The sequence below is a fragment of the Antrostomus carolinensis genome, unplaced genomic scaffold (assembly GCF_000700745.2).
Source record: "Antrostomus carolinensis isolate BGI_N321 unplaced genomic scaffold, ASM70074v2 scaffold14000, whole genome shotgun sequence".
NCBI lineage: Eukaryota > Metazoa > Chordata > Aves > Caprimulgiformes > Caprimulgidae > Antrostomus > Antrostomus carolinensis.
This window is the reverse complement of record NW_010287799.1, coordinates 1-14987: the sequence shown is the minus strand read 5'-3', so window position 1 is coordinate 14987 and position 14987 is coordinate 1. Positions and strand designations below refer to the sequence as shown.

At 38.2% G+C, this 14987-nt stretch overlaps 1 protein-coding gene across 1 annotated transcript; it reads right to left on the bottom strand.

The window, feature by feature from the left end:
* Positions 1-284: 284 nt before the first annotated feature.
* Positions 285-10002, bottom strand: MLF1 (myeloid leukemia factor 1). Its single transcript, XM_010164208.1, has 7 exons — positions 9838-10002; positions 6689-6733; positions 4320-4409; positions 3276-3404; positions 2038-2197; positions 1314-1446; positions 285-378 (listed from the first exon to the last, which is right to left on the bottom strand). Exons 1-7 carry the CDS (start codon positions 9970-9972, stop codon positions 285-287), a joined length of 786 nt encoding a protein of 261 aa, XP_010162510.1. The 5' UTR covers positions 9973-10002.
* Between the last annotated feature and the right edge of the window lie 4985 nt (positions 10003-14987).

Genomic DNA, 14987 nt, shown 5'->3' with positions numbered 1-14987 from the left:
TTTAAAAAAAAAACAAAACAGAATGAGTGTAAATCCATTAAAGTGCTTTTAAGTGTAAAGTTGTTGGTTTTTTTTTTTTAATTTACTGAAACTAGATGGTTTAACCAAGGATCTGAAGTTTTAAAGAACATTCAATGTCAAAAGATCAGAGTAGCAAGGCACACTAATACTAGAACAAAAAACAGAGATTGGTCATGTGTACGTGTATACTTATATGAACATAAGCAATGCAGCACCATTATCTTCTCTGAAGGAACTCCATTCACATGGAGAATGGAGGCAATTTATTTGTTGTTGTTTTTGGTGGGGACACGTTTTCCTTTCACACTGAGAAGCTCCAAAGAATCTTTGGGACCCGCAAGTGGAAGTGGTTTCTCTCTGAAACAAACAACAACAATCACAACCACCAGATGATAAGGGGGTCGGGAAATACACATTTTGTTAATTCCTTGTGTTATTTTAGTTGTAAAACGGATTTGACTCTCCCTCCAAAACTACTTCCATTGTTACCAGCACGGAGTTGGACTGTTGCCTCATTGTGCACACATGATGGGAAGAAACAGCTTAGTTTGAAAACTGAAATGGAAGGGAAAGTAGCCTCTGGAATAAACCTTTAGAATGGAAGGGGTGCCAGAGGGAAAGCCCTCTGTGTAGTCTGCAGAAGAGGAGTATTGCCCTTCTGTAGCATTCTCCACCAAACACCCCACTGATAAAGGCATCACAACTTCCACTGACACTGTGTCAATAGGAGAGGGAAGAACCATGGTGGGCAGCAGTCTCTGCAGGGGAGCTGCTACTTTTACAGATAAACTCTTCATTCCTACCCAGACTTCCTGATTTGAGGATGAGGTGTCATTTGAAATCTAACCCTGAAGAGAGGAGTGTGTCTGTCTCCAACTATATGAAGGTGTCTTTCCTTTTACCCAAGAGAACAGATCAACCCAGCCCTCAATCAGGATTATACCTGAAAGCAATAACCCAGTTTCATGACTGTGGGGGCAGCTACAACATTTATACACAGCAAAGCGAAGAGCACTGGCATATTTCTCTAGAAAAAAATACTTTTTTTTTTTTTTATTAGAGCCTATCAATTCATTAATACATTTTCAAAATCAAAAATACTTAATTTCTTCAACATCTAATTATCAAAATACTGCCTTGCACTGTTCATCGTGGCATCATGAGGAAAGGAGGAACACAACATGCTATTTCTCCTCAGATTGCCAGTAAGTATTGTTTGCTCGGGAACAGATTGCTCCAAAATTTCATTCTGCTGCTAGTATTGCCTTATTCTGGCAGGAAACAATTTTTACCTTTTTAATCCATTTTCTCTAGGTATGTGATGAATGCTTCTGTATTTTGGGGCTTCTAAATTGCTTCTAGCTCTAGATGGCCTGAACTTCATAACCTCTTTCTGCCACTCTTCATCAAAGGTCTGGGCCTCAGCTGAAAAACAGTTACAGTTTACTTTTAATAAATGCAAGAGATAGGGAAAAAAACCAACATGTAATGAAAATTAGGGGGTTTGAACAATGTTTTTTTTAAACAAATTACTCTCCACATGGCCTACAAACTATTTTTGGGGATTTGTAAGACAAATAAAAGCTTACTGCCAGTAGGCTTATGTTTAGAAGATAAAAGTTAAAAAAAACCCCCCACAACTGATGTGAAAGTCAGTGTTGTAAAAGTATATGCACAATTTAACTACACAGCTCTTAGATATATATTTTATATTAGCCACAAACACACAGCAAACAGTAAAATTCTGTTAAAAATCCATTTGAAAGCATCAAGTATCATTAAAAGTACTTTCAAATATGAGCAGCTATTGTACAAGCAAACAGTACCAACTGTATTATAAACACAACATTTTCAGGTCTAACTGGTTACTTTAACCTTGTCCAAATTTCTATCAACTAAGGAAACTGGATTTGCAGACTTTCAGACAGTCCCTTTGAAGATGTTTCATGGTATGTGAAAATTGGTATGTGAAACAACAGCATAGAGCCCACTAGAGAACTGTGTAAGGAAACATACTTTCATCCAGGTTGATGAAATCTTGGTTCACTTCTTCATCACCAGTCTTGCTGTTCTTTGATTTTTTAATGACATGGGCACGATCACGAATATGATGACCAATAGCCATTTTTTCCAGTCCACTTTCAGAATCCTTAAGTGCTTTTCTTGTCTCCTTAACCTGTACAACAAAGGGAAGTAAGTGTCCTTGCAACCAAAAAAAGTTTAAAAAGTTTTTTTAAAAAATAGTTTTCTTCTCCAAAGGCTTTATATCTTTCTTTTGAAAAATTTAAGTTTTACAGGCTTTTCCAGTTGTCTCATTTACTGTGTTGACTAAAAATACACCCACAAAACACAGATCAAGTCTATTTTCCTTCTGCCAACAGACAGGAAGATTAAACAAGAACACCTAAAGCTCCTTAAGTAATGTACATACTGGATATTAATTGTTGGTGAAAAAAAACCCCAGCCTAGTCTAAATATACTGCAGGCAGACAAGTCTTCAACGTTCTCCTTGACAAGAGAACCAATGCCAATATTCTCAGCATGAAGGGACAACTAATTACTAGGTTGTCATGTTGACTGGCTTGAAACCCAGGCAACCACTTATCACTGTGTTCATAGGTATATTATTAGAACCTTTTTGATAAGTGAGTGTCTGCTTGAGCTTGAACATGCCCCCACAGCCAATCGTGCTCAACGGCCTTTACTGCTCACATATAGTCTTTCATGAACCTCGCTTCAGGGTTCAAATTCAAATTCAAATTTCTTAGCAGAATTAGATGCAACAGCTGCAAGGAAGTCAATGAAAGGGCATCTTCAGCCGAAGCGTTACGTAAGCATTTAAAAGTGCTTGAGCAAAGGGGATGATTTGAAACTGGTTTTTGCATAAATCAACTGCCTCTTGCTGTCTTGTATTTTAGACTGAATTTTAAATGTACAAAAAGAGGATTAATTATAGCAAAGAGAAAGACACTGGAGACTGTCTTGAAGAATCAGCTGTTCTGGCATTTGATTTTTCCAGTCTTTGATAGGCATGCAATTTATTTAGATGTGTACTCAGAAGCATACAAACTACAAGGGAGAAAACAGCTCTTTAGCTTAACAAGCCTTTAATACAGAGCAATATTTAAACAGACATATATTTTTCTAAATTATAAGAGTAACTGTCTCCAGTAAAAAGAACCTGAAGGAAACTGGTCTGGTACAGGTTAATTTGGATTCCAATAATTACATACCACCTTTTTGCTACTACTTACACCTCCTGGAGCTGTGCGTGTCTGAGCTGAAGCTTGGAAAACTTTTGGTGGTTCGTTGCCTGTTTTGGAGTAAGTCATGACAGAGGAGGAGCTGAATGTGTGTGCATCTGGATGGATAGACAGGTCATCCTACAAGCAACGTAGATTTACTTATTAATAAAAGGTAAGACATGTGGATAATAGGTATTTCTTACATTCTGAAACTATGTTATCATTATGACAAAAGAATACCCCTCTGAAAAATTAACCCTCAGTCCTGGCAGCAGATGTGTGTGCTGTTGGGTAGAGACCCTGGCATTTGATATGCCCTCACTCTTGTCCCAGCCCTGGAGCCACAGGCTTCCCCATGCCAGGAAACAGGACAAACAACAAATAAAATGCATGGGCAGCAATAAGCAACTGCTCAAACATTTGCTGGGGCGTAGTTGAGTTTAATAATCAAGATACAACCTGTAACATCAGTCTTGCCACATAACAGCACATCATATGGTGTGTAAAGAGTTCACGTGAAACAGGACTTGAGCAACAATGGTTATGAGCCATTACAAGGCCAGTAAACACAGTAAATAAACTCAGCAAAACTTAGGAGATATCAGTGTTATCTTCAACAACTGTGAAGAAGAAAGATGCAACACTGAAAATAAAACCAGAGACTAGTCTATATGCAGGGTGGCATTTAGGTGTTTGCAGTTTTGTTGTTTTTAAGTGTTCAGTAATCCTTTAAACTGCTCCTTCACTTGAGGTGTCAGCTCTGGCAACAGCCAGAGACCAGATAACTTAGAGCAGTTCTAACCCCTAGAAAAAAAATCAAGCATGTATTTAAAGTACTGTTGTTAGCAAATAATCAGTGACAGCACAGAGAATTATAACCATGATATATATATGATATACAATATATAATTATAACCACAGTCAGGGGTGGGGAATTCTTAGCATCTGCTTGGGACTAGTAACCTTTTTCTTGGCAAGACTTTCAGAGTAATATTTTAAACAACTGTCATTCTCCAATACAATTAGTTTTAGTGCAAATTTTGAAAAACTTACAAATTGTCTTTGCATTTCCATCATGCTGTTTCTCATATTTGACATCATCCTGTCCATCGCAAAAAAAGGCTCCTCAAAATCTGCATCCTGCTAAAATTAAAGACATCATAATTAAAACAAAGTCTTCCAACTCTTCGAGTTCTGAGGCTGTTTTTTTTTTTTTTTAACATGCGTTTTTAATGCAAATCAGACCATCAAAAAGGTTTTCACACACTGCAATTCACAGACACAGACAAGCCAAAAATGCATCTTTTCAAATGAAAAACTGAAAGCTAGCATGGGGAGCTTGATTTTTAAGTTGGAGATACTGGAAAGAGAGAAGTGAAAGATTTGACACTCAAATGTCAAAATAAGCTCATATTGTGGTCAACTTATAAGAACTACTTCCATATACCTTCTAACCTAACTAGCTTCTGCTGTAAAAAGTTACCATGTGACCCTCCATGCCTTATAATCTATTGAAGATCAAATTATCTCTATTATGCAAATCCCTTAATGCATATGGAATCACACTGACAAATGCATCCCAGCAGACACAGCTGTTCCTTTGCAGAAGTAGTGGACATTGCTCATAAAAGTGCAATGTGGAAAAAAACAGAATCAGAGAACTATAAATTGGTATTTTAATAACAGCTTAATCACTTGATGCTATAGATGTATTCAACAAAAAAATTCATTCATTATTTTTACCTGGAAGTAGAACATCCAGTGTTGCATAAAAGAGATACTCAGGCAGGTTTATATACACAGAATTTTATTAATAGGCTCTGTAGTTGATGGGATATACTGACTGTACTGATGAAAGCTACGTTTGGAAGAAAACAAAACAAATTAAAAAAAAAAAAGATAGAAAGATAGGGAGACAGAAAGTAAGGAAAGGGTGAACTTTTCCAAGTGACCATCTGGGAAGACAGCACTGCTGTCCCAAACAAGCATCCTCCTCTGGGCTCCTCTCCAGGGCAGCAGGTGGTGATGATAAAGATGATTTCTGCCATGCCTTTCCTCTCTGACTATCAACAACTCCTCAGGACCTGCTGCTCAAACTCCCTACTGGGCTGCCTGGTTTCTGACATGAGCAGCTCTAGTTGGAGCACACAAGTTAAGAGCAAACACCACCATGCTCTGCTTTACGGGTACGAGGCCATGAGAAGAGTGGGGGAAACAGCTCCCAGGGGCTCTGCAAAACCCAGCAGCTTTGGCAAGAGGCAGGCCTTTGCACTACAACACACCAGCATGCTAATTACAATAGCAAACACCCCACAGTCCTCCAACTACTGGAAATATATAAATTATATTTAAATAAACTCACTTAAATAGCTGTGTATTTAAAAGTTTAAGAAGATAATCTGCAGTTTAAGCACAAACAGGTATAGAAAATCTGCAGTTTGTTTCTGGAGTAGCGAGAAGACTGAATCCTTAAGTGTTATCAAAACTTCTGGGCAGTAATTATAGACAATTTATGGCATCAAATCATTGCAAGGTTAAGTAACTCCAGAAAACTGCCTCCTACAGTTCGAGATCTGCACACTGACCCATGACAGGACATAGTGATCAGCTACACCTATGGAATTACATGGCAGAAATTGGGGGGGGGGGAGTAAAAGCATAGCCTGTGCAGTGAATAGAAGAACACTGATTAGCTAATAAACATTTTGCACACAGCAAGTTGCCAATTTGTGCTTCTGCAAAAGATAATTAAACAAGTAATGCTTTTAGATCTGAAAACTCAAAGACCCGTGTTTATCTTTACCTGCTCTGCAAGTGAGAGCCACTCTCCAAGCTACTGGTTTTCAGTCTGAGGACTCCTTAAAGCCTTCCAGAGGAAGCAAAATCCTCCACAAGGGTCCTAACAATAAACTTGCTTTTCCTCACTTTTTACACATCTTTTACAGGATATTCCAGACCCCCAATAAATTACAATTGAAAAACATGACAAGCCCAGTTCCAGTGGAAATTCTGTCTCCAGAAGCTGGCCTGTCTTAGCTGTGACCTGTGTATCACACCCACACACACACTCTGAGCCACCAGTGTCCTTCTACAGGCAGCACTCAAAGTTTGGAGCCTCTCTCCAAGGATTATTTCACTGCTATCCACCAGAGATCAAACACCAATGGACATATCATTGAGTAGAAAAGCCAGCTGCTAAGCAGTAACTTTTCCAATCTTGTTATCAGCATATTTAGTCTACCCCCGTGTTTTCATTTAATAATTTAAAAAATCCTTATTGAATTTATTGTTCCATGTATTACAACACCAACAAAAGCAGTCTGCAAGCACACTGAAGCTAGCCTGTGTCCATGCTTTAGTGATGCAGACAGTATGCACATATTAGCAAAAACTACAAGGACTCTTACTCCTGGGATACTAACCACTCTACCAAAGCCTGCAAAGGGCATGAGAGAGCAGCTCGTTGCCTGGAAGAAAAAGGATCAGTGTCTTTTAGTCCTTGTACCTGTCATCAGACACAGCACAAGTACCTAGTGCACTTTCATACAGAGCAGGTGATGTTAAACATTTCTGATCAAATCAAGAGCCACTCAAGAGGACCCTGGCCAGTGTAGTGTGCTATGACAACATAATATGAAGCAGTCTCTGGGTATATAAAGGGAACATATTTCTACCAATTATATTGGGAAGCAATAGCTGTCATCACATTTAATAAGTCACATTCATATGTATGTAACAGAAGCTAGAAGTTGAGAAACATTTGTATACCATAGCAACCTTTGTACTAAAACTTGTTTAAAATACAACACAGTGCTTCAGACATCACCCACTTCTCTGATAACACTTCGTTCTACTCAGGCAGCACAACTCCGTCACTGAAAGTTGATTAAAATCAACAAATCAATAGTCCCCTTCGTGTAAATTTATGTAGTTACATTTCAGAAGGCTGCCATAACGATTTCAGAGCTTTAATAAATAAACAAATAAAACCAAGTGATGCACATGACCTGTTCACAAGCACTCTTTATGCATTACAAGAGATTAAAGTATAAAAGATTTCTCAGAAATAGCTGTACATTTCTTGCAATAAACAAAATAAAGTCTAACTTGTCAGCAGTTTCAAAGGTCACTGCAAAGAAGTTCTAGTTAAATCTATCATCATATACAGAATCACCCAAAGACAAATCCCCCAGGAGCAAATTATATTCTTCTGCAGTTGTATAAATAGATGTAGCTATAAACACCGGCAAACACAGTTCCTGTTTGACCAAGTGATATTGAATATCTCTATATTGCAAGGGCAGTGAGATGCTGGAAAACACACTGATGTTTCCAGGAAACTCAAACTGCAGGGTTATATAAAAGCCTAACCTAAAGAAAGACTGCTTAGAGAGAAGTACCAAACACTTTGAAGTACACAAGCAAAGAATTACCAGATTCTTGAATACCTTGAGGAACAATTTCAGACTGCAGTTCTGTCTACTATGTAGTGACAGAAAATAATAAATATATTTTTTCTACATATCTCAAGTGCAAAAGGATATCCTCAGAAATACTCAAGTTGTTAGCCATGCAAGTTTGTTTTATGATACACACTAAAAGCTGTTAAATAGTTGCCTAATACACAGGACAATCAGATATAAAAAAAAAAAATATCCAAATTACAGTATCTCTTCAGATGTTTTACCCTATTCTTTTCTTATTTTATACCCTTTCCTCCTCCTCCTGCAAACCTATTTGAGAAAGGAAAAGCATTTTCAAATTTGAACGCCATACTGATGCACATCGAGTTGTTGCAACAAACTCCATCCCTTGTAAAGCAGTTTTAGGCACGCTGTAGTTTACTTAAACACAGAATTACAACACCAGTAATCAGGATGGGTAATCTTAGCAAAGTGTATTTTACATGGCAGTAAGGTATCCATCTTTTCCTACTTAAAAATCTGATTAAGTGTTTGAATAAAATTACAACACCAGTAATCAGGATGGGTAATCTCAGCAAAGTGTATTTTACACAGAAGGTATCCATCTTTTCCTACATAAATATCTGATTATTTTAAGTGTTTGAATAATTTCTAGAGGGAAACCAGTAAAAGCAGTTTGAAACTACAACTCAAATAATCACTGCTGAGTCTTCTGTGACACCTGACAACTCTTATGTGCAACATGAGGAACATTAAAAGATACTGGAGAGATTTTAGCAGGTGTGGGCTTCTTTTGTGCTCATCAAAATAACACAGTTCTTTTGAACCTTTAACTCCTTTCTGTAAGCGCAGATAAAGGTTTCCTCTGCCTCACATGCATCCCTCACTGCCAAGAACAAGGAATACAAACCCCCAAGATATTAGGGTAAAGTTTAACAATCTTTTTCTAAAGGAAAAAGAAGTCTGATCTGGTTTTATGCACCTACTGAACCAAGGCCTAAGAATATGCTTCAGCAGAGCAAATATCACGCCCTAATTAGCTACAGCAACGTCTATATTTGAAACTAACTGGCAATGGATGAGCACGGAGGAAAGAATCTGACAGTTACCCTTTTGACTTGTAGGTGACAGTCCGTGTTTCAGCTATGTTTATTAAGCTCTAACTATCTAGGTTTGAACAACCACCACTAAATCTGGCTGGGTTCCACAAGCCCTTGTAATCTGTTCTGTCTTCCAACTGTTTTTTAAAATCAAATGTGATTCATTAAAAAAAAAAAAAAAAAAGGAGCTCATTCAGCTGCAAAATATTTAGCCTGGTGGAGGGAAAGAAACCAACTTCAAACATATATCCTTGCTAAATGCAGTAATTAGATAAGATTTAGCTACAGAACCATACCCTATAATTGTCCTGCATACCCAAATGAATTTAAAAGATACTTATGTACAACATGGATCATTACCAACTTCAGTTTCAGGTGGTAATTTACAGAAATACTAGTTTTCCTATCAATTTCCTTCATCTTTAATTCTTACAGTCTTGTATCTAGAGGAAACCTTAAGAATCAGACCAAAGACAGGATGCAAAGTCTTTATTCACAGTTGCAAAGCTGCAGTAGGGTTTAAAATATCTGTGTAAATACTATTTAGGTGTCTGAAACACCAGTTTGTGTTAAATCAAACTAACAGAAGACACTAAAGTGCAGAGTGAAGGCATAAAAATATCAAGGTACCTTTTTAAGTAAGGTTAGCATAAAAAGGAAGAAAGTGCTCAAAGAAGGCTCTGTTGTTGGGCATTTTTAATGCTTTTCTGTAACAGAAACATGTAATACATAATATTTATTAAACCAAATATTTGATAAATATGTTTAGTTTGTTTCATTGTATTTTGTCTATTCGATGTACAATAACATACGAATTTGTTATCAGTCCTACAATAAACAAGTTTGTTAGCAAAAAGTTATAAATGCTTAAACAACTGATGAACCAAGAAAGATATTATTCACATTTTACTCTGTGATGAAACAATCTGACCAAGGTCTCTGTTTCCACTGGACCAAATTTCACAGGAATGGAAATGTGAAGCCAACTATATTACCAGTAAATGTTAATTCCATGTAGCAATCCTTGGAGATTAAGAAAATACTTACTCTGCGGTTTCCTCTCAGAGCAACCTGAGAGTCCTGGTGCGCTCGTCGATCTGCTGTTCTCTCCCCACCATCTGTTATGCTGAGAAATGGATCTCGGCCAAAAGGATCAGAAAAGCTTCTCATCACCTGCCGCATGTATTCATGGTGTGCAGCAAAAGGATCACTGAAAAACAGATATTTCACAGAGAAACTCGTCAGGTTTTAGTCCAAGCTATGTAAAATGGCTCTGAAATTTTAAAACTCAGGTTTCTTAAATCATTCCACATGGTTCTTTATTCAAATTCTTTATTTTAATAGGACCCAACTGGACAATCTCCTATTCCTCATAAGCTCTCACTTCTTTCACTTTCCCCCCCCATCTCACAGGTTGGTTGGGTGGTTTAGTTCTTTTGTCTTCTCAGCTGCCTTCATTGCTCTTCTATTCTTGGGTGTCCCTATTGCTTTTTCCTCTTTCCTCATCTTTTCCAGAAATATTCCATCTTTCACTCCAGCCTGTGTGTACTATCTGCCAGGAACTATACAACTGACCTATATTTTGTTTATCATTACTTCTACCTCCAACCCCTGATATTAAAAGGTTTTTTTTTCTTCCTCTCCTTTTTTTCACTTTCACCTTCCAAGCTTAGCACAGTACTACTCACTGAACTCATCATGTCCTACTAGATTTCCCCCCTCACCCCTCAATTTTATTTTGCTGGCTGTTCTCATTTTACTTTTCATCCTCCTTCACTCACATGGTCAAAAATCTACACCATCCTCTAAATTCAGCTCCATCTCCTTTACTTCAGTCACCTACTATTGCATCTTTGCCTTCCCTTTCTTTCCCCTCCACAAATCATGTTCTCACATCCCCTTTTTCTGCTTGGAAAGAAAGATTCTTACTGGCTTTTAGTTTTTCCCCTCTTCTCTCTTCTTTCTGAACACTCAGCCTCTGTTTCCAAAAACCTACAGAATCCCAGCAGTAATCCCAAACTTGACTTGCAGGTAAAACATTAAGTAAGTAATAATGCAGAGCAACTTCACTAATTAGTTGCATTCTCCAGCTTGCACAAGAACTAAATATTTCAAACTGAGGTCAAAAGAGGAACAAAATCTGACTTGGTCATAAGCACCACACATGATCATTGCTGTTGCCTGTGGTCCAATGCTACAAATTACTTCATACAAAAAACAAACTCAATTTTTCCTCCCTCAATCCAGTCTAATTTTCCTCTTTGCTATTCTGCTGAAAGCCACTTTATTGACAGTCACTTCCCAGGGATGTTTACTTAAGACTTAACAGCACTTCATCTTCTTTCCTATCCATTTCCTGGCACTCCCCAGACACCTCACCCCCTCATTCTCTCCAGGACACTGCACCCCTTTCCTGTGACATCTTATGCCTTCACATGAAAAGCTTCAGGTTGTTCCTCTGATTTCTCCAATACTCAGTCATCTTTTGAAAGTCTCCTGGAACAGCTTTTCTATTCTCTTTACAAAATTCTCCTCTATCTCCCACCCCACAAAAACCAGTCTCCACACCACGTGGCCACTTCAATCTCTTTGCTCTGTAATGCATCTTCTTCTGCCAAAGTTATATTTAAGTTTTTATTCTCCTTTTAAGTGAAAAAGAAATAAGATGACAAACATAACACTGGATTAATTTTCAAATAAGATTTTTTTAACACAATATCCTTCTAACTGACACACATTCTTAACTCACTCCAGTGCAGACAGACCTTTAGAGTTCAGTAGTTTAACGCTGTCGTTAAGCAGACCCTAATCTACCCCACTCACATGACTGCCAGCTTTAATTTTGGTCCTAATGTGATAAGCAGCTCGCACACAGCAAGTGTCCCCTCAGTTTTCACAGGATGAAGAACAGATGGAAAAAGTCACTGCACAAGCCAAGAGGAGGGCAGCACACAAGCACTGCCGCAGTATACGCGTACTTCCAGCAAATCTGTTCTGACACCACAAACTTCAGCTGGGTTTGGTTGTCAAAACACAAATAAATAGGAACAACACTCCATCAGTAATGTATAAATAACAGTTTCTCCCTGGTCCCTTCTAGTTCAAAAGAAGGACACTGGTGAATTATCTACAACATATCATAAGCAAAACAAGATTCTACAGATTTAATGTAAGTAATAAAAACGAGTTGAATTTAGTGTATATAACATGCTGCAGAACAGCTCACCTGACATCAAATAATACTTTAGATCTTGTGAATCTGTCCTTTTTGATTTATTTTGATTTCTCTGGCAATTTCTCTTGGCCATTCACCCTTCACTACATCTATTTGATACATTCATACCTGCACCTGGAACTGTGGGGTTTTGTTGGGTTTTTTTTTTTAAATGAAAGCTCTATGAAACAACTTGCAAGTACAGCTTCTTACTGTACTGACAGAGATGGGGAAATAAGAGATGTGCTGTGCAGTGACTTATTCAGGAACAGAAGCGAAGCCTCCCAATTCCCTAGGGACATTTCAGGGAGCTAGTCATGAAAAGTTCTAGTCTTGTCAAGCCTCAAAAGAAAAACTACAATTTTGGTAGAGCAAAAACAATGGGAATTCAACAGAGAATCTGCCTGGAAGCCCAGGTTTCCAAGGAATTAAACCTAGCACCATGATGTCTCTGATAACTGAAACTCAAACCAGAACTACAAAAGGAGTATATCACCCTTACAAAAATAAATAAATAAATAAATATATATATATATTTTTAACAAGTCAAAGTCTCTCCAGTAGAAATGCATAATCTTAAGTTCTTTGTTCAAATCACAGATTCTTTTTTTTAGGATAGCAACAGTTTAATTAACACTGATCACACCTGACTTAAAATCTGACCTTTTTCAAAGGGAGGAAAAAGATACTTCTAATGAGACAGTCATCATTTCTGCACACTTTACACTACTGTATCACAGAAAAGTGATGGGGAAAAAGAAAGGGGGTTCTACAAGGGCTTTGCACACAGAATTTGTGCCCTTCATTTGTTAAGCACCACAAGTTATTTTCAAAATTACGTTCTGAATGGAGACAAATGATTTACACATTTGTTGTTCCACTAATCTGCAGTAAGAAAATTTTGCCTCGGTAATTAATGTGACCTTCACCTGACATTCAGATGTTCACAGGGATCCATAAAGGGAACAAAAACCTTCAGCCTCTGAGACTGTATGTGTACTGCATGGAGAAAAGAGACCTTGCTAACACATGTGCAAGTGAGAATTTGCACTAAGACACATCCCACTTGGGAAGTTTTGTGTGGTTCAGATGTAAGCTCCCAAGTTTCAGGCTCTTATGCCCCAGCTGGAACCTTTCACAATGTTATAGTACAATGTCACTCCTTACTTGTGGTCAGTTGAAATTCAGTGTCCTAGAACAATAAATTCAGCGTATTATTTTTGAAAACTGTCCTTTGTATTAGACACACTTTTTTAATTAGGAAGGTCTATAAGCCTCAAGTTGCAGAATCACACTGGAGATAACACCTGGAACAATAAAACATAAGCTGAGCATCGGTAAGTTAAAAACAGAGGCCAACTGCACTTGGCAGAGAAGACCCAACTTCTGCACCTGCCCAGGCTGTGAGGGATGAAACCCAGCTGGGCCTGGGCAGTGCTTTGGCTGAGTGACTGGTGCTTCTCCAGGACAGCTGCTCACAGATGGAGACATTTCTTTTTAACTCAGGCACTATTTCCAGTTCAGCAGTCAAAATCTCTCCTTGTGAGGCAACAGAAGCTGATTATTACACTATATTGGAAGCTAATCTTATCTGAAGTAATAAGCTCATTTCCTTAACTCTATGCAAAAGAGATTTACAAGGGCAGTGCCAAGAAAATGAATCTCAATATCAATCTCATCTCTTTCACACACACTCCCTTCCTCTATCTTCTGCAATCTTTTTTTCCCCCCTTCCATTTTAAACTGCATCAGTGGCTACAATAAAAAGGAATAAATAAAATGAATAAATAAGAGGAAAGCAACTGGTATTTCAAAAGCACGCTACAAATTACTACAAACGAGACTTAATTTCCATTGTTATTTTAATTTCACGCAGAGTATTTGCATAGAGTGAAGTTTTCTGCATAGTGTATCCTGTAAAACACTGAGGAGTTATTACAATAGTGCTCATATTCCTAGAAACCAAGTTTGGTTTTTTTTTATTTTTAGAAATATCCCCCTGCCAGGAATGTGCTTTTGCAGCTGATCAGTAGATTCTCCTTTAAGAGGTAAAAAACACAACCTCAGCTAGAATATCCTGTAACTAAGAGATACAGTCAACAAACCCACATCACAAGGCCTGAGGTGTCACCCTTCCTCATCCACCCACCAGCATCACCCCTTTATCTTTGCTTGTAATTAACTTCCACATAGTGAGTACCACATCTTTAGAAGAACTAAAATCATTCAGTACATCTGGGTTCTCCAATCCCATTTCCACCTACTAGAGGTTACAGTTTCTGACAAAAGACATAAAAAGGTGCCAGACTAGATACTTCAGCTGTTTTGGCCACCCCAGCACGCCTGGGGAGCATCTGCAGGACACACTACCTAGATTTACGTGCCAGTGGCAAACAGAAGATTCTTGTGAGAAATAAACTGATTTTGGAATTGAATACATAGACATGCTCTAAGCCAAGCACTACCCTTTTGCTTATGGTATAGAGATCAAAAAAATACCCATCTGATGAACTAATGCATCCACAGCCACTCAGGAAAGCAGTACAAGGAGACAGAGAGTTTGTCTTTACTGATCTCATATGCCTGCTTGCAAAGTTTTAATTCAAGAACACCCAGTGTTCTGTTTAGTGTATGCATTGACAAGAGTTCAGAAACAGCTTGGGGAAAAAACAAACAAACCCCAAACAAAGAGAAAAGCTACCAAAAAAAAAAAACAAAACCAAAATCAAGAAACTCAAACCCATGGAGGTGAAGATTTCTTCTCAGCAGATGCCACTATAAAACTACAGTTCAAGTTCTTCACGGCACTACGGGGCAGTAAAGACTGCAAGCACTACTGAAAGGGGAGTAAGAGGCAGAACTGCCATGTAAAATCACTGGCACCGATTTAACCCCCTACACCGCTTTATAGGTCCCTCCGCAGGGCCGTTTGTTTCGGGTTAACCGGAGGAGGAGCGAAGCACACCGGCGGTTAACGCCACAC

What these genes read in the sequence shown, in the direction of transcription:
- MLF1 (XM_010164208.1), bottom strand. Translation starts at nt 9,972, where the DNA reads ATGCGGCAGGTGATGAGAAGCTTTTCTGATCCTTTTGGCCGAGATCCA. An exon ending in TTGCAGGCTTTGGTAGAGTG is followed by an intron (nt 4,410 to 6,688) that starts GTTAGTATCCCA and finishes CTTTAATTTTAG; the next exon opens with CAGGATGCAGATTTTGAGGA. An exon ending in TTTCATCAACCTGGATGAAA is followed by an intron (nt 1,447 to 2,037) that starts GTATGTTTCCTT and finishes ACTGTTTTTCAG; the next exon opens with CTGAGGCCCAGACCTTTGAT.